At 48.6% G+C, this 20,118-nt stretch overlaps 1 protein-coding gene across 1 annotated transcript in view; it reads left to right on the top strand.

Annotated features, from left to right (window-relative positions):
• Positions 1-20,118, top strand: part of MUC2 (mucin 2, oligomeric mucus/gel-forming) — a 70,003-nt gene that overhangs the window by 38,518 nt on the left and 11,367 nt on the right. The window contains exons 42-53 of the mRNA XM_059848210.1: positions 477-662; positions 1,746-1,910; positions 2,358-2,975; positions 3,627-3,773; positions 4,890-5,075; positions 7,485-7,733; positions 8,730-8,942; positions 9,896-10,033; positions 12,420-12,620; positions 13,622-13,798; positions 14,825-14,983; positions 16,078-19,517. Coding sequence (XP_059704193.1) covers positions 477-662; positions 1,746-1,910; positions 2,358-2,975; positions 3,627-3,773; positions 4,890-5,075; positions 7,485-7,733; positions 8,730-8,942; positions 9,896-10,033; positions 12,420-12,620; positions 13,622-13,798; positions 14,825-14,983; positions 16,078-19,517 — 5,879 coding nt within the window. The remainder of the gene's footprint in view (positions 1-476; positions 663-1,745; positions 1,911-2,357; positions 2,976-3,626; positions 3,774-4,889; positions 5,076-7,484; positions 7,734-8,729; positions 8,943-9,895; positions 10,034-12,419; positions 12,621-13,621; positions 13,799-14,824; positions 14,984-16,077; positions 19,518-20,118) is intronic.

Here is a 20,118-nt window from a genome sequence, read left to right as displayed (position 1 = left end):
GAGAGCCCTTTATCAGGCTGACACTGGAAAATCACATGGCAAACAGGCAGCAAGATATTCCTGCATGCTTCCTTCCCTTACCAACTGTTCCCATCTCAGGTCTTGCTCCAGTGTTTAGTGAGGTGTTCAGGTACTGAGGCAGAGCTAGAAAGCTCCAGCAAGTTTGAAAGCATTACTGCTCCTCATTTATTACCTACTGATAGGTCATTCTGACTTTTTTGCAGCACCATTCCCAGTCTCCTAGCTTGAAGAAGAGGGCCGTCACACTATCTGTGCATGGATGTCAAGGATTCTGTTTTCTGGGGCCAGAATGGGAGGGCTGGTTCTGTGGTCTTTTGTGGGCTGACCTGTGGGTGGCTGTTTCTGTGGTCTTCTGTGGCTGCTGCCTCATGTGCAGCTTCTGTTCAGTTCACACTGAGTCCCACTCATGCCTTTGTGCCTTTGTCTGTTTTCTCTGTCCCTGTTCTTTCTAACAGCCCCACCTCCACCCACACCAAGCACACCAAAGTCGACAACCACTCCCTCGCCGCCGGAGACTCCCACCACCACCACCAGCACCCTGACAACAACAACCACTGTTACTGGATCCCCAACGCCCACCTCAACTACTTCAAGCACATCCTCACCAACACCAACATACACCACCACCACACCAACTCCAGGTACTTCTCTGGACTGTTCTCTGATGTGTTCCTTTGCAATGGGAGAAATTAAGGTGGCTTGGTTCCTCTTTTAGTGTGTCTCCACGGGATTGCAGATTGGAGGAATTACTGTTCACCCCCTCAGGTGCCCTGTGCTCTGTGCTCAAAGCTGGCCTTTTGGCCAGCTGGTTGAGAAGGACAAGGATTTAGGGGTCCTAGGGTGAAGGTCTTGGCTTCCCTGACTCAAAATGCTCCCAGGAAAAATTTCATGCTGGTGCTCAGTTTAGACAGATGCTGAACTGATGGAAATTCTCTGTTTTGCTGCTGTTGGACCTTGTCCTTCAGCTGGCTAGAATGTAGTCACTGGACCCACACATGGAAGGCAATTGTAGTGAGGCTTTATTCTGTGACTCTCTTGTTCTAGGAAAGGCTGGGCAGACTTTCTTCCCTTTCTCCTCCTCCTTTGGCATGTCTGTACAAGTGGATGGCAATGGTTCTAGATTGTAGAAGCAAGGATTACGCTGGGATGCTTTTGGAAACAGTTTTACACTCCAAAATGCCACTTCTTGTGAACTGTGGCCTTTTGCTGATGCCATGTACAAGAACTCTGGGAAGCCCTTCATCAGGCTGACATTCCACCACAGGGAAATTTCATGATAGTCAAGCAGGAACTTACTCCTCTTCACACTTCCGTCTCTGATGATGAATTCACCACTCAGCTCTTCCTGCAAGGATTTGTAAGGTGTTCAGGTAGTGAGGCAGAGACAGAAAGTCCCAGTGACATAAAAAAGCATTGCACCTCCTCATCTCTTACCTATTGGTAGGTCTCTCTGATTTAGTGAGAAGCACCTTCCAGCACCATCGCCAATCTCCTAGCTAGGAAAGGCGGGCCATCACCCTTTCTGTGCACGAATTTCAAAGATTCTTCTCTTTGAGACCAGAAAGGAAGGGTTGTTGCAAGGGATCTTTGCTGTGCTAAGGGTGGCCTGACCCCTCTAGGTCTGTGGCAACTGCCTCATGCACAGCTTCTGTTCAGTTCACACTGAGTCCCACTGATGCCTTTGTGCCTTTGTCTGTTTTCTGTGTCCCTGCTGTTGCCCACAGGCACACCGAGCACAGCATCCCCTCCCCCAGAATGGACAACCACTTCCATGTCACCGGAGACTCTCAGCAGCACCAGCACCACTACCAGCACCAGCACCAGCACCACCACTGGAGCACCGACGACAACAACAACAACCGTTACAACAACCATCCGAACTCCTGCACGTATGTTCCAAAACCAAATAATTCCTGCCAAAAGCTCTCTGCCTCCAACTACAGTACCAACAAATAATTCTCTTACTCTGTTGTTGTTTCTGGCCTTGCTATGGGAGTAGTGATGAGCCATAAGCACCTCCATAGGGGATAAGGGATGGGTAAAATTTCTGGGCAACCTGTGGCTAAACCTGGCCCTTGTTCTGGCTGTTTAAAAGGAATGAGGATTTAGGGGACCTTGGGAGAAACCCTTGTCTTCCCTGACTCAAGAGTGCTCCAAGGAGGTATTTCATAGTTGAGCCAAGATTAGACAGATACTGAAGTGATGAGAATGTTGCTTTGCTGCTATTGGTCCTTGTCCTTCAGCTGTCCAGAATGTAGTCACTGGACCCAAGGTGGGTAGTTGGAGTGTCTCTCTCCTGTCCGTTTCTGACTGTCTGCCTTGTTGTCTCCTCTCAGCGTGTGAGTGCGTCTGGACGGACTGGATCGATGTGACTTACCCAGATGGTTCTGACAGGAATGGTGGTGACTACGAAACCTTTGAGAACATTTGGAAGAAATACCCCTCCTGGGAGTGTGCAAAAGTTGAGAACATTTCCTGCCGAGCAGAGAAATTCCCTAGCTATTCCATTGCAGATTTAGGGCAGATAGTGGAATGTAATGTTAACGTAGGGCTCATCTGTAACAATAAAGATCAGCAGATAGGAGGTATAATACCGATGCCAGTCTGCCTCAACTACGAGATCAGTGTCTGCTGCACCCCCAACAAACCAGAGTGTCTTCCACCTCCAAGCACCACGAGCACCACAACTTCCACAGCTGCACCCACAACGAGCAGTGTGTCCCCTCCAGTATCAACCACTGCTCCAACGTCAACACCAGTGGAGATTCCCAGCCCTACCCCGACCCCCAGCAGCAGCAGCACCACCACCACCACGATGGCTCCCAGCAGCACCACCACTAGTGGCAGCACCTCACAGACCACAACAACTGCTCCTGTCTCAACAACACCCGTTTCGACTACTTCAAGCACATCCACGCCCGCACCAACATACACCACCACCACACCAACTCCAGGTACTTCTGTGATCTGTGCTCTCATGTATTTCCTTGCAGTGGGGAACTGAAGGTCTGTGAGCACCTCCATTTGTGCCTCTCTCTGGGATCTGAGATTGGACAAATTGTTGTGTATCCCCTGAAATGGCCTTTGCCGAAAGGTGGCCCTTGGGCTGGTTGTTTCAGAAGGAGCAAGAATACGGGGCTGTATGTCCTCCTTTCCTGTGGAGATCTTGATCCCCATGTTACTGTGCATACATCCTTCCCTGACCACAGACTCCCATCTCAGGTCTTACTCCATGAGTTAGTGAGTTGTTCAGGTTATAAGGCAAAGATAGAAAGTCTCCAGTAGATGAAAAGCATGACTCGCCCTCCTCTCTTCCCTATAGGTAGATCTCTCTGATTTTGTGAGAAGTAAATTCCAGCACTATCCCCAGTCTCCCAGCTAGGCAAAGAGGGCTGTGACCTTGTGTGTGCATGGATGTCAGGGATTTTGCTTTCTCTGCCCGGAAAGCTAGGGCTGGTTCTGGGGACTTTGTTGTTCTAAGGGTGGACTGGCCTGTCTGTGGCAGTGGCTGCTGCCTGATGTGCAGCTTCTGTTGAGTTCACATTGAGTCCCACTGATGCCTTTGTGCCTTTGTCTGTTTTCTCTGTCCCTGTTCTTTCCAACAGGCACACCAAGCACACCAAAATCAACAACCAGTCCCTTGCCACCGGTGACTCCCACCACCACCAGCAGTAGCCCTCCAGGCACATCAACAACAACAACTACATCAACAACGGTTACTGGATCACCAACCACCGTCTCATCTCCTGGAAGTATGTTCCTAGCAAATTCCTCTGTATCTAACTGCTCAACCAGCAAATAATTATCTGGTTCTTCTGTCATTTCTGACGTTGTACTGGGAGTACTGAAGGTCTGAGTGTACTTCCATCAGTGGCTCTGGATGGAATGGGGGATGGGTGTAACTTCTGGACATCCTAGGAAATGTCATGTGCTCAAAGCCAGCCTTTTGTTCTGGCTGTTTCAGAAGGAACAATTATTTAGGGGTCTTGGGGAGAAGGTTTTGACTTCCCTGACTCAGGAATGCTCCCAGGAGGTATTTCATCCTGGTACCTCATCTTGTACAGATTCTGAAGTAATGGAATCCTTGCTTTTACCCCTGTTGGGCCTAATCCTTCAGCTGGCCAGAATGTAGTCACTGGACCCATGGAGTGCAATTGGAGTGGGACTTGGTCTTGTGGCACTTGCATTTCAGGCTCTATTTGGGCACAGTTGTGTATAGTTTCCCACCTTTCTACTCCTTTTTTACCCTTTTACTGTTAATGGTGTTCAGCCACTCTAGGTGTAAGAAGGAAGGATTCTTCTGCCAGGCATTTGGAAACAGTTTCACTCAGCATACTACCCTTTGCTGTGAGCTGTGGTCTTTGGGTGATCAGATCCACTGTTACACTGGAGAGCCCTTTATCAGGCTGACACATCAGGAAAATCACATGGCAAACAGGCAGCAAGATATTCCTGCATGCTTCCTTCCCTTACCAACTGTTCCCATCTCAGGTCTTGCTCCAGTGTTTAGTGAGGTGTTCAGGTACTGAGGCAGAGCTAGAAACCTCCAGCAAGTTTGAAAGCATTACTGCTTCTCATTTATTACCTACTGATAGGTCATTCTGACTTTTTTGCAGCACCATTCCCAGTCTCCTAGCTTGAAGAAAAGGGCCATCACACTATCTGTGCATGGATGTCAAGGATTCTGTTTTCTGGGGCCAGAATGGGAGGGCTGGTTCTGTGGTCTTTTGTGGGCTGACCTGTGGGTGGCTGTTTCTGTGGTCTTCTGTGGCTGCTGCCTCATGTGCAGCTTCTGTTCAGTTCACACTGAGTCCCACTCATGCCTTTGTGCCATTGTCTGTTTTCTCTGTCCCTGTTCTTTCTAACAGCCCCACCTCCACCTACACCAAGCACACCAAAGTCGACAACCACTCCCTCGCCGCCGGAGACTCCCACCACCACCACCAGCACCCTGACAACAACAACCACTGTTACTGGATCACCAACGCCCACCTCAACTACTTCAAGCACATCCTCACCAACACCAACATACACCACCACTACACCAACTCCAGGTACTTCTCTGGACTGTGCTCTGATGTGTTCCTTTGCAATGGGAGAAATTAAGGTGGCTTGGTTCCTCTTTTAGTGTGTCTCCACGGGATTGCAGATTGGAGGAATTACTGTTCACCCCCTCAGGTGCCCTGTGCCCTGTGCTCAAAGCTGGCCTTTTGGCCAGCTGGTTGAGAAGGACAAGGATTTAGGGGTCCTAGGGTGAAGGTCTTGGCTTCCCTGACTCAAAATGCTCCCAGGAAAAATTTCATGCTGGTGCTCAGTTTAGACAGATGCTGAACTGATGGAAATTCTCTGTTTTGCTGCTGTTGGACCTTGTCCTTCAGCTGGCTAGAATGTAGTCACTGGACCCACACATGGAAGGCAATTGTAGTGAGGCTTTAGTCTGTGACTCTCTTGTTCTAGGAAAGGCTGGGCAGACTTTCTTCCCTTTCTCGTCCTCCTTTGGCATGTCTGTACAAGTGGATGGCAATGGTTCTAGATCGTAGAAGCAAGGATTACGCTGGGATGCTTTTGGAAACAGTTTTACACTCCAAAATGCCACTTCTTGTGAACTGTGGCCTTTTGCTGATGCCATGTACAAGAACTCTGGGAAGCCCTTCATCAGGCTGACATGCCACTTACAGGGAAATTTCATGACAGTCAAGCAGGAACTTACTCCTCTTCACACTTCCATCTCTGATGATGAATTCACCACTCAGCTCTTCCTGCAAGGATTTGTAAGGTGTTCAGGTAGTGAGGCAGAGACAGAAAGTCCCAGTGACATAAAAAAGCATTGCACCTCCTCATCTCTTACCTATTGGTAGGTCTCTCTGATTTAGTGAGAAGCACCTTCCAGCACCATCGCCAATCTCCTAGCTAGGAAAGGCGGGCCATCACCCTTTCTGTGCACGAATTTCAAAGATTCTTCTCTTTGAGACCAGAAAGGAAGGGTTGTTGCAAGGGATCTTTGCTGTGCTAAGGGTGGCCTGACCCCTCTAGGTCTGTGGCAACTGCCTCATGCACAGCTTCTGTTCAGTTCACACTGAGTCCCACTGATGCCTTTGTGCCTTTGTCTGTTTTCTGTGTCCCTGCTGTTGCCCACAGGCACACCGAGCACAGCATCCCCTCCCCCAGAATGGACAACCACTTCCATGTCACCGGAGACTCTCAGCAGCACCAGCACCACCACCAGCACCAGCACCAGCACCACCACTGGAGCACCGACGACAACAACAACAACCGTTACAACAACCGTCCGAACTCCTGCACGTATGTTCCAAAACCAAATAATTCCTGCCAAAAGCTCTCTGCCTCCTACTACAGTACCAACAAATAATTCTCTGACTCTGTTGTTGTTTCTGGCCTTGCTATGAGAGTAGTGATGAGCCTTGAGCCCCTCCATATGTGGCTCTGGAAGGGATCAGGGATGGGTGTAATATCTGGGCAACCTGTGGCCAAACCTGGCCCTTGCTCTCGCTGTTTAAAAGGAATGAGGATTTAGGGGACCTTGGGAGAAACCCTTGTCTTCCCTGACTCAAGAGTGCTCCAAGGAGGTATTTCATAGTTGAGCCAAGATTAGACAGATACTGAAGTGATGGGAATGTTGCTTTGCTGCTATTGGACCTTGTCCTTCAGCTGTCCAGAATGCAGTCACTGGACCCAAGGTGTGAAGTTTGTGGCAGTGGCATTTCAGGCTCACTTTGGGCACAGCTGTGCAGATGTACTTCCATTTCTCTCCTGTTTGGTTTCTGTGGCCATTGCTGTTATTTACCAGCTGTTTGGGCTGTAGGATGCTTCCAGGGCTTTTGCTGGCAGAGTCTGGGGATTGGTTTCAGAATTCAGATTGCCACTTTTGACAGACTCAAGCTGTGGGCAGCTGGATTCTACCAGCGTTCCTGTTGGTGCTTGTCTCCGGCAATCTGTGTGCTGCCGGGAAGCACTGGGAAGCAGCCGAGGCTTTATTAGCAGCGTGTGTCCTGTGCCTACTTTTCCTGTCGTCAGGTGCCTTCCCAGTGGTTGGTTTCTCCATGAGATATTGAGGTGATGTGCATGGCCCAAGAAGCTGAGCGAGTGGCAGGAGTCTCTGCTTAGTGCCACACTCTGCCTCCTCTATGGGTCTTATGTGCATGTCTTTTTGCAGACGAGAGTCCATACAAAGCAGTGTGCCCTGGCTGTGGGTTGCACACACATAAGCCATGAGTGCCTGTGTCCTGATTTGGGCCAGGAGTGGTTTTTAGGGCCAAGAAGGAGAGGCCTGGCCGCAGCACAGAGCTTTCTTATGGCCAGTGTTGGCTGAGTGCAGTAGCAACCTGAGGGGCACTGCTGAGTGCAGGGGATGCCCAGAGCACCACCTGTGTGTGAGCTGGTGCCCTGAATGGCTGTCTCTCTCCTGTCCATTTCTGACTGTCCGTCTTGTTGTCTCCTCTCAGCGTGTGAGTGCATCTGGACAGACTGGATCGATGTGACTTACCCAGATGGTTCTGACAGGAATGGTGGTGACTACGAAACTTTTGAGAACATTTGGAAGAAATACCCCTCCTGGGAGTGTGCAAAAGTTGAGAACATTTCATGCCGAGCAGAGAAATTCCCTAGCTATTCCATTGCAGATTTAGGGCAGAAAGTCGAATGTAATGTTAACGTAGGGCTCATCTGTAACAATAAAGATCAGCAGATAGGAGGTATAATACCGATGCCAGTCTGCCTCAACTACGAGATCAGTGTCTGCTGCACCCCCAACAAACCAGAGTGTCTTCCACCTCCAAGCACCACGAGCACCACAACTTCCACAGCTGCACCCACAACGAGCAGTGTGTCCCCTCCAGTATCAACCACTGCTCCAACGTCAACACCAGTGGAGATTCCCAGCCCTACCCCGACCCCCAGCAGCAGCACCACCACCACCACCACGATGGCTCCCAGCAGCACCACCACTAGTGGCAGCACCTCACAGACCACAACAACTGCTCCTGTCTCAACAACACCCGTTTCAACTACTTCAAGCACATCCACGCCCGCACCAACATACACCACCACCACACCAACTCCAGGTACTTCTGTGATCTGTGCTCTCATGTATTTCCTTGCAGTGGGGAACTGAAGGTCTGTGAGCACCTCCATTTGTGCCTCTCTCTGGGATCTGAGATTGGACAAATTGTTGTGTATCCCCTGAAATGGCCTTTGCCGAAAGGTGGCCCTTGGGCTGGTTGTTTCAGAAGGAGCAAGAATACGGGGCTGTATGTCCTCCTTTCCTGTGGAGATCTTGATCCCCATGTTACTGTGCATACATCCTTCCCTGACCACAGACTCCCATCTCAGGTCTTACTCCATGAGTTAATGCGGTGTTCAGTAATGAGGCAGAGATGAAAAGCATGACTCGCCCTCCTCTCTTCCCTATAGGTAGATCTCTCTGATTTTGTGAGAAGTAAATTCCAGCACTATCCCCAGTCTCCTAGCTAGGCAAAGAGGGCTGTGACCTTGTGTGTGCATGGATGTCAAGGATTCTGCTTTCTCTGGCCGGAAAGTTAGGGCTGGTTCTGGGGACTTTGTTGTTCTAAGGGTGGACTGTCTGTGGCAGTGGCTGCTGCCTGATGTGCAGCTTCTGTTGAGTTCACATTGAGTCCCACTGATGCCTTTGTGCCTTTGTCTGTTTTCTCTGTCCCTGTTCTTTCCAACAGGCACACCTCCATCCACACTGAGCACAGCATCCCCTACACCTGAATTGCCCACCACGTCACCGGAGACTCCCACCACCACCACCACCAGCACCAGCACCACCACTAGCTCTCCAGGCACAACCACAACTGTTACTGGTTCACCAACACTCACCTCCACTACTTCAAGCACATCCTCTCCCACACCAACATATACCACCACCTTATCAACTCCAGGTACTTTTAAATTTTTTAGTCTCATATGTTGTTTTCCTCTGTGAGTACGGAGGGTTTGTGAACAACTAATTTTTTTGCCTCTGTATGGTATCAATAATTAATTAACTTCTGGACAGCCCCTGAAACAGCCTTTGCCCATAGCTGGACCTTCAGCTCTGTTTCAGAAGGAACAATTTCTTAGTAGCTTTTTCTGCTGTTGGACTTTGTCTTTCAGCCAGCCAGAGTGGTGTCCCTGGACCCATGGATTTTAATGGAGTGGGACTTGATTTTGTAACAGTTGCATTTCAAGCTCTATTTAGGCACAGATATGTGGTCTTTCTTCCTTCTCTCCTACTCCTTTCCTATGTAAATACTTATGCTTCTCAACTATTATATATACAGGAAGGAATCATTCTTCTGCCATGCTTTTGGAAAGAGTTTCACTCTGCAGACTGTGACTTTCTGTGAGCTATGGCCTTTGCCTGACAAAATTCACTAGTACTCTGAGAACTCCTGACATAGAAAACCAGATGCCAATCAGTCAGGAACATATTCCTGTGCATGCTTCCTTTCCTGATTACAGCTTCCCATCTCAGCTCTTTCCCGAGGATTTAGCAAGGTGTTCTAGATAACAAGGCAGAGATAGAAAGCCCCAGCACAATCAAAAGCATTGCTCCTTCTCATTACTTACCTATTGGTAAGTCTTTTTGGTTTTGTGCAAAGCACCTTCCAGCACCATCCACAGTCTCTTTACTCTGAGAGGAGAGTTATGACCCTGTATGTGAGAAATTTCAAGGAGTTTGCTTTCTGGGGCCAGAAGGGAAGGGCTCATGCTAGGGATCTTTGCTGTACTAAGGGTGAGCTGGCCTCTCTAGGTTTGTGGCTGCTACCTCATGCCCAGCTTCTGTTCAGCTCCTATTGAGTCCCACTCATGTATTTGTGTCTGTTTTCTCTGTCCCTGCTGTTTCTAACAGGCACACCTCCATCTACACTGAGCACACCAAAATCAACAACCACTACCTCGCCACCAGAGACTCCCACCACCACCACCAGCACCCTGACAACAACAACCACTGTTACTGGATCAACAACAACCATCTCAACTCCTGCAAGTATGTTCCCAATGCTAGTAATTCCCATAAAAACCCCTCTGCCTCTAACCACAGAAGCAATAAATAATTCTCTGGTTCTGTTGTCATTTCTGGCCTGGCTATGGCAGTAATGAAGGTCTGTGAGTACATCAGTTTGTGACACTGTGTGGGATCAAGGATGTGTGTAACTTCTGGGCACTCCAGGTAATGAGTTGCGCCTAAAGTTCATTTGGGCTGTTTTAAAAGTGATGAGGATGCAGGGGTCCCAGGAAGAAGTTCTTGTCTTTCTTGATGCAACAGTGCTCTGAGGAGGTATTTCATCTTCCTGCCCAGCTAAGACATATGTTGAGCTGATGGAAAATGTTGCTTTTGCAGCTGTTGGACCATGTCCTTCAGCTGGGCAGAATATAGTTACGGAACCCATGATGTGCAGTTGGACAATAACTTTGGTTCTTGGCACTGACATTTAGACACTGTTTTAGACTCAGCTGTATAGACTTCTTTCCCTCTCTTCTCCTTCTGGGCCATGTCTGTGCTAATCTTTGGTTATAGATGTAGGAAGGAAGGATTCCTCTCCCATGCTTTTGGATACATGCTACCTCTTGAGGTGGACTGCGGTCTTTGGCTGATCAGATCCACTAGTACTCTGTGATGTCCTTTATCAGAGTGACATTGGAAAAATCACATGACTATGAGGCAGAAACATGTTCTGCTGCATGATCAGTTTCTGGAGCAAAGATTCCCTTGAATTCTTACTCTATGAGTTAGCAAGGTGTTTAGGTAATGATGAAGACATAGAAAGCTACAGCCAGATCCAAAGTATTACTCCTCCTCATCTCTTAACTACTGGTAGGTCCCTCTAATTTTGTGAGAAGCAAATTCCAGCACCATCCCCAGTCTCTTCACTAGAAAAGGAGGGCCACAGCCATCTCTTTACATGGATGTCAATGAATTTTCTGGACCGAGAAAGGAAGGGCTGGTGCTAGGGACCTTTGCCATGCTAAGGGTGGGCTGACCTCTCTAGCTCTGTGCCAGCTGCCTCATGCGCAGCTTCTGTTCAGCTCCTCCTGAGTCCCACTGATGTCTTTGTGCCTTTGTCTGTTTCCTCTGTCCCTGCTGTTTCTAACAGGCACACCTCCATCCACACTGAGCACACCAAAATCAACAACCACTCCCTTGCTGCCAGAGACTCCCACCACCACCACCAGCCCTCCAAGCACCACAACCACTGTTCCCGGATCAACAACAACCATCTCAACTCCTCAAAGTATGTTCCCAAAAGCAATAATTGTCACCAAAACCCCTCTGCCTCCAGGAACAGAATCAACAAAAAATTCTCTGGCTCTGTTGTGATGGCTGGCCTTGCTGTGGGAGAAGTGAAGGTCCACAAAACACCTCCATGTGTGGCTCTAGATGGGATTAGAGATGGATGTAACTTCTGGGAGTCCCAGGAAAAGTCTTGTGGCCAAATCTGGCCCTTGGGCTGGCTATTTTATAAGGAACAAGGATTTAGGGGTTCTTGGGGGAAAGTCTTGTCTTTCCTGACTCAGCAGTGCTTCAAGGAGGTATTTAATGTTGGTGCCCAGCTTAGAGAGATGCTGAACCAATGGGTAACATTGCTTTTGCAGCTGTTGGACTGTGTCCTTCAGCTGGCCAGAATGTAGTCACTGGACCCATGGAGTGCAATTGGAATGGGACTTGGTCTTGTGGAAGTGCATTTCAGGCTCTGTTTGGGTTCAGTTGTGTAGACTTTTCTCCTTTTCTCCTCCCCCGATGCCCACTGTCTGTTAGTTGTTGTCATCAGCTGTTAAACATGTGAGAAGGAAGGATTCTCCTGCAAGCTTTTTTGGGAACTTTGCAGACTGCTTCTTGTTGTGAACTGTAATTTTTTGGGTGATGCTGTCTCTGATGAGATCCACTAGTGTCCAGGGAAGCTCTGCATCAGGCTAACATTGGAACATAGAAGGAATCACATGCCAGTCATGTGCATGCTTCCATCCCTGATTACAGCTTTCCATCTCAGTTTTTACCCCAGGAATTAGCAAAGTGTTCAGATAAAGAGGCAGGGACAGAAAGTCCCAGCTGGATACATTGCTCCTCCTCATCTCTTACCTCATCTCAGACCTGGTTGGTCTGTCTGATTTTGTGAGAAGTACCTTCCAGCACCGTCTTTAATCTCTTCACTAGGAAAGTAGGGCAGTGACCCTCTCTGTGCATGGATGTCAAGAATTATGCTTTCTATGGCCAGAAAGGAAGAGCTGGTTCTGGGGACCTTTGTTGCGCTAAGGGTGGGCTGACCTGTCTATGTCTGTGGCTGCTGCCTGATGTACAGCTTCTGTTGAGTTCACATTGAGTCCCACTTATGCCTTTGTGTCTTTGTTTTCTCTGTCCCTGTTCTTTCTGATAGCCCTATCTCCACCCACACCAAGCACACCAATATCGACAACTGCTACCTCGCCGCCAGCGACTCCCACCTCCACCACCAGCCCTCTGAGCACAACAGCCACTGTTACTGGATCACCAACGCCCACCTCAACTACTTCAAGTGCATCCTCACCAACACCAACATACACCACTGCAACACCAACTCCAGGTACTTCTCTGGCCTGTGCTGTTGCTTGCTCCTGTCCTGTTGCCCTGAAGGTACATGAGCCCCTCAAATTGTGTGTCTTGGATCCCTGATGGGTATAACTTCAGGGCAACACTGGAACAGCCATTGCTCAAAACTTGACTTTCATCAGGCCATTTAAAAAGGATAAAGGTTTTGTTGTTCTGGGGAAAAGGTCTTGGCTTACCTGACAGCCTGCTGTGAAAAATTTCATGCTGCTGCCTAGCTTACACAGATGCTGAACTGATGGGAAATCTTGCCTTTTTTGCTGCTGGACCTTGTCCTTCAGCTGGCCAGAATTTAGTCACTGAATGGCTTTGGTTTTTTTGGCACTGGCATTTTAGGCACTCTTTGTACATAATTGTGTAGACATTCTTCCCTCTCTCCTGTTCCTTTGCCCTGTTAGTGCAAAAATGTTTCAGTGGTTATAGATGTAGGAAGAAAGATTCCTCTGCCGTCCTTTAGAACAGTTTCATTCTGCAGACTGTGACTTTCTTTGAATTGCATCTTTCTTTGAATTGCATCAGATCCACTAGTACTCTGAGAACCCACTTACCAGGGTGACATTGAGAAGACCACATGCCAATCAGTAAGGAACATACTGCTGTACATATTTCCTTCCCTGATCACAGATTCCCATCTCAGCTCTTACTCCATGAGTTAGTGAGGCAGAGATAGAAAGCCCCAGCCAGACCCACAGCATTACTTCTCCTCATCTCTTACGTATTGGTAGGTGTCTCTGATTTTGTGAGAATCACCTTCCAGCACTATTCCCAGTCTCCGCTAGGAGAGGAGAGCCATGATACTTTTGGTGCATTGATTTCAAGTATTCTGCTTTCCACAGCCAGAAAGCCAGGACTGGTGCTAGGGACTATTGCTGTGCTAAGCTGAGCTCTCTAGCTCTCTGCCAGCTGCCTCATGTGCAGCTATTCTTCACTTCACATTGATTCCCACTGATGCCTTTGTGCCTTTGTTTTCTCTGTCCCTGCTCTTTCTAACAGTCCCATCTTCATCCACACCAAGCACACCAAAATCAACAACTCTGCCAACAGAGACTCTCACTTCCACCACCAGCCCTCCGAGCACAACAACCACTGTTACTGGATCACCAACGCCCACCTCAACTACTTCAAGCGCATCCTCACCAACACCAACATACACCACCACTACAACTCCAGGTACTTCTCTGGCCTGTGCTGTTGCTTGCTCCCTTCCTGTGGTTGCCCTGAAGGTACATGAGCACCTCAAATTGTGCGTCTCAGATGGATCTGGGGTAGGTGTAACTGCAGAGCATCCCTGGAAGACATTGCTTGACAAAACTTGCCTTTCATCTGGCTTTTGAAGAAGGAACAAGGTTTTGTGGTTCTGGGCAAAAGATCTGGTCTTCCCTCACTCAAAAAGGCTCAGAGGAGGTGTTTCATACTGATGCTCAGCTTACACAGATCTTAAACTGATGGGAAATCTTGCCTTTTTTTGCTGCTGGACCTCATCCCTCAGCTTGTCAGAACATATTCACTGGACATATGTGCAATTGTGGCATGGCTTTGATTTTTCAGTACTGGCATTTTAGGCACTGATTGGACATAACCATGTAGGTCTTCTTCCCACTCTCCTGTTCCTTTGCCCTGTCAGTGCTAGTGCTTGACCCTTGTTATAGATGTAGAAAGGGTGGATATGCTTTTGGAAAGAGTTTCATTCTGTAGACTGTGACTTTCTGAGAACTGTGGTCTTTGGCTGATCAGATCCACTCGTACTCTGAGAAGCCACTTATCAGGGTGACATTCAGAAAACCACATGCCAGTCAGGCAGGAAGATACTGCTGGGCATGCTTCCTTCCCTGATCACAGATTTCAATCTCAGCTTTTACCTGGGGATTTAGAGTGGTGTTCTAGATAATGACATGGAGATAGAAAGTCCCAGCATTACTCCTCCTCATCTCTTACCTATTGGTAGGTCTCTCTGATTTGGTGAGAAGCACCAACCAGCACCATCTCTTTGCTAAGAGAGAAGGGACCTTACCCTGTGTGTGCATGGATTTCAAATATTGTGCTTTTTGGGGCCAGAAAGGAAGGGCTGGCGCTAGGGTAGTTTGACCTCTCTAGCTCTGTGGCTGCTGCCTCATGTACAGCTTCTGTTCAGTTCACATTGAGTCCCACTGATGCCTTTGTGCCTTTGTCTGTTTTCTCCGTTGCCGTTTCTAACAGGCACACCTCCATCCACACTGAGCACGCCAAAATCGACAACCACTCCCTTGCCGCCGGAGACTCCCACCACCACCACCAGCACCCTGACAACAACAACCATCACAACTCCTGAAAATATTATCACCATAACCCGGCCGGTTCCACCCACTGAAGCAATAAGTAATTCCCAGGGTTTCATGTTCTTTGCTGATTTTAGAGAGCAGGATTTATTGGCAGCTTAACATGTGTTTTATTTTCTAAACTCTGCACTAATGTAGCTGATTATATTTCAAAAACATCCCAGCTAACCTTTCAGCAGCAATGTTATATCCCCTACTGTTCCAGTTTATCTGCCTCTGCGTTAAAGGGCATGAAGCACATGAAGGAGTTTGCCTGTTCTCACCCAAATGTCAATTAGTTTTCATTGAAGGACTGTCTTTGTGGGCTGCCTGGGCAGAACCAGTGTATCTTAATTCCTCTAGCATTATTACTGCACTCTTATTATGTACACAGTGCTTCTCTCTACCATGTGTCACTTTCATCATGCTATAAGAGCACAAATAGATTGCTCTGAGGCTGGCCTGTGAGAGTTATGAACACTTTTTAACATCCTAATTAAAAACTATTTTAAAGGAGTCTCCATTAACAGCCATAATGAAAACTGGCCATGTGAAAAAGCAGAAAAGTGTATTTTGGATTCATAGCATCCCAAAATAGCTTGTGTGTGAGTAGTCTTAAAGGCCTTGTCATTAGAAATGGAACACAGACTGCTCCAGCAACAGCTCCTCAGTTTCTGTAGAATCAAATGACTCTGACCATAATCAGTGGTGGAATGAATGTGCCACATGAAGCAGCACAGGGAATAATGGTCTTTCCATAGAATATAGTGTGACAGCAATACAGTATTAAGCAGAGTTCATTGATCTACTCAGTGGATTCCCCTGGGATCTTGGACTGCTGGACTCTTCCATGCAATATATAGTTTTAACGCTGCAGAAGATGTCCCCTCTGACACTGATTGTTGATAAAGTATGTATATCAATGTCTCCTATGCAAGAGGCAGGATATTTTGTTAATAATCCCTCAGTAATGTAAAACCATTAGTAAAACCATTTCTGCTTTATTTCTGTCTAAAGATCCTATGCTTAGGCTTGTTGAACTACACATGCTTAGTGTAAAACGAGATGACATTAGGAAGAAAATGCAATTTCCCTACTTAAAATACTCTCCAAATACTATTACCCAACTTAAAATGTTTTCTTCCTGTCTTATAGAGACACCTGAACCAGAGAGGCCAACAACAACAAACACTCCAGTTACTCCTTCAATTACCCCACTGCCAACGACAAGAACAACAGAAATTAGTACAGTGTCTACTGCAAGCACCACTAGTCAAAAGTCAACATCACCAGTGTCAACAAGCCCAGTAACAGCTACCACATCTGAAGTCACTGGAACAGCATCAACAACCAAGACCACCACTTCAGGCCCCACACCCTCAAGATCCACCAGCACCACACCAGTAACAGAAACACCTGTCCATGAGACCACTACCACCAGGACTCCAAGCCCTCCAACAGGATTACCAACCACCACTTCCAGCCCTGGCACCACCACAACCGTGGGACCAAGCAGCCCTACAGGAACACAACCACCAATATCCACAACCCCATTCACTGGAACAGCATCAACCACCAGGATCACCACTTCAGGCCCCACACCCTCAAGATCCACCAGCACCACACCAGTAACAGAAACACCTGTCCATGAGACCACTACCACCAGGACTCCAAGCCCTCCAACAGGATTACCTACCACCACTTCCAGCCCTGGCACCACCACAACCGTGGGACCAAGCAGCCCTACAGGAACACAACCACCAATATCCACAACCCCATTCACTGGAACAGCATCAACCTCCAGGATCACCACTTCAGGCCCCACACCCTCAAGATCCACCAGCACCACACCAGTAACAGAAACACCTGTCCATGAGACCACTACCACCAGGACCCCAAGCCCTCCAACAGGATTACCTACCACCACTTCCAGCCCTGGCACCACCACAACCGCAGGACCAAGCAGCCCTACAGGAACACAACCACCAATATCCACAACCCCATTCACTGGAACAGCATCAACCACCAGGATCACCACTTCAGGCCCTACACCCTCAAGATCCACCAGCACCACACCAGTAACAGAAACACCTGTCCATGAGACCACTACCACCAGGACCCCAAGTCCTCCAACAGGATTACCTACCACCACTTCCAGCCCTGGCACCACCACAACCGCGGGACCAAGCAGCCCTACAGGAACACAACCACCAATATCCACAACCCCATTCACTGGAACAGCATCAACCACCAGGATCACCACTTCAGGCCCCACACCCTCAAGATCCACCAGCACCACACCAGTAACAGAAACACCTGTCCATGAGACCACTACCACCAGGACCCCAAGTCCTCCAACAGGATTACCTACCACCACTTCCAGCCCTGGCACCACCACAACCGCGGGACCAAGCAGCCCTACAGGAACACAACCACCCATATCCACAACCCCATTCACTGGAACAGCATCAACCACCAGGATCACCACTTCAGGCCCTACACCCTCAAGATCCACCAGCACCACACCAGTAACAGAAACACCTGTCCATGAGACCACTACCACCAGGACCCCAAGTCCTCCAACAGGATTACCTACCACCACTTCCAGCCCTGGCACCACCACAACCGCGGGACCAAGCAGCCCTACAGGAACACAACCACCAATATCCACAACCCCATTCACTGGAACAGCATCAACCACCAGGATCACCACTTCAGGCCCCACACCCTCAAGATCCACCAGCACCACACCAGTAACAGAAACACCTGTCCATGAGACCACTACCACCAGGACCCCAAGTCCTCCAACAGGATTACCTACCACCACTTCCAGCCCTGGCACCACCACAACCGCGGGACCAAGCAGCCCTACAGGAACACAACCACCAATATCCACAACCCCATTCACTGGAACAGCATCAACCACCAGGATCACCACTTCAGGCCCTACACCCTCAAGATCCACCAGCACCACACCAGTAACAGAAACACCTGTCCATGAGACCACTACCACCAGGACCCCAAGCCCTCCAACAGGATTACCTACCACCACTTCCAGCCCTGGCACCACCACAACCGCGGGACCAAGCAGCCCTACAGGAACACAACCACCCATATCCACAACCCCATTCACTGGAACAGCATCAACCACCAGGATCACCACTTCAGGCCCCACACCCTCAAGATCCACCAGCACCACACCAGTAACAGAAACACCTGTCCATGAGACCACTACCACCAGGACCCCAAGTCCTCCAACAGGAATACCTACCACCACTGCCAGCCCTGGCACCACCACAACCGCGGGACCAAGCAGCCCTACAGGAACACAACCACCAATATCCACAACCCCATTCACTGGAACAGCATCAACCACCAGGATCACCACTTCAGGCCCCACACCCTCAAGATCCACCAGCACCACACCAGTAACAGAAACACCTGTCCATGAGACCACTACCACCAGGACCCCAAGTCCTCCAACAGGATTACCTACCACCACTTCCAGCCCTGGCACCACCACAACCGCGGGACCAAGCAGCCCTACAGGAACACAACCACCCATATCCACAACCCCATTCGCTGGAACAGCATCAACCACCAGGATCACCACTTCAGGCCCTACACCCTCAAGATCCACCAGCACCACACCAGTAACAGAAACACCTGTCCATGAGACCACTACCACCAGGACTCCAAGTCCTCCAACAGGATTACCTACCACCACTTCCAGCCCTGGCACCACCACAACCGCGGGACCAAGCAGCCCTACAGGAACACAACCACCAATATCCACAACCCCATTCACTGGAACAGCATCAACCACCAGGATCACCACTTCAGGCCCCACACCCTCAAGATCCACCAGCACCACACCAGTAACAGAAACACCTGTCCATGAGACCACTACCACCAGGACCCCAAGTCCTCCAACAGGATTACCTACCACCACTTCCAGCCCTGGCACCACCACAACCGCGGGACCAAGCAGCCCTACAGGAACACAACCACCAATATCCACAACCCCATTCACTGGAACAGCATCAACCACCAGGATCACCACTTCAGGCCCCACACCCTCAGTGTCCACTCTCCCCACCACCACAGTAGGAACAGAAATAAGTACCCCAAGCACAACCTCTGCAACTGTTACTACTCTAACAACATCACCTACATCAACCAGCCCTGTGTCCACCACCACCTCTGGAACTCCTCCAACAACATCACCTACATCAACCAGCCCTGTGTCCACCACCACCTCTGGAACTACTCCAACATCACCTACATCAACCAGCCCTGTGTCCACCACCACCTCTGGTACTACTCCAACAGAAAGCTTTACCACCACTTCAGGAACCACCTCTAGTAGTTTTATCACAATCAATGCGACAACCACCATCTCTACCACTTTCAAAACCCTTCTCCCTGTCTCAACTACTACATCTGGGCCTACTGCAACATCAACTGCAGTCACCACGACAGGAAGTTCTACACACAGTGCAACTCCTCCAGTTAATGGCTCAAGTTCAACTACAGGTCTAACACCAACCACTCCCAAAAAAACTTGTACTATTTTCCCTAATGAATCTTATGAGGTGAGTAGATTCGTGCTTTCATTGTGCTTTGGATGGAGACTAGACACATAACTTCTATATTAGTAACATAAAGAGTAAGCATTAATCTGGAGAGGAAGTATCAGTCTGTTCTATTTCTTTAGTTTTCTTGAGCATCAGCAGGACTTCCAATGATGTTTGGATTGATAGCTTACATATTGCAATTAGCTCTTCAAGGTTTATTTTTTAAAAGCTTTCTTCAAGGAGCTAGATTGCAGTTCAGTGTTTGTCTTTGTTGTAGGATAGCTCTGATGAAGAGGAAACCAAGAGCTAAGTGGTCCTAAGCTATCTTCTCTATTTCTGCTTTTGAAAAAGTCCAGAGTGGGTAAAAGTTGTTTGTGTTTATATTGCAGCCCAACAATAATCCACAGGGTTGAGTTTGGGATGAGTCATACCCAACATGCTCAGTAGATCTGCAGGAATGAAAATGATACATGTCTGCAAAACTGGTAGAAGATAGAAGAAAACTCAATCACAATGCATGAACATAATCTTCTTGGACATGTTTCCCTAAACAGTTGGTGTTCACTGTAGCTTTAGCTGTTAAACTGTTCTAGGCATTCATGGAAGGGAATTGATCATA

This window comes from Haemorhous mexicanus, chromosome 6 (assembly GCF_027477595.1).
Source record: "Haemorhous mexicanus isolate bHaeMex1 chromosome 6, bHaeMex1.pri, whole genome shotgun sequence".
NCBI lineage: Eukaryota > Metazoa > Chordata > Aves > Passeriformes > Fringillidae > Haemorhous > Haemorhous mexicanus.
The sequence above is the reverse complement of the archived record's forward strand: the minus strand, read 5'-3'. Positions and strand labels throughout refer to the sequence as shown.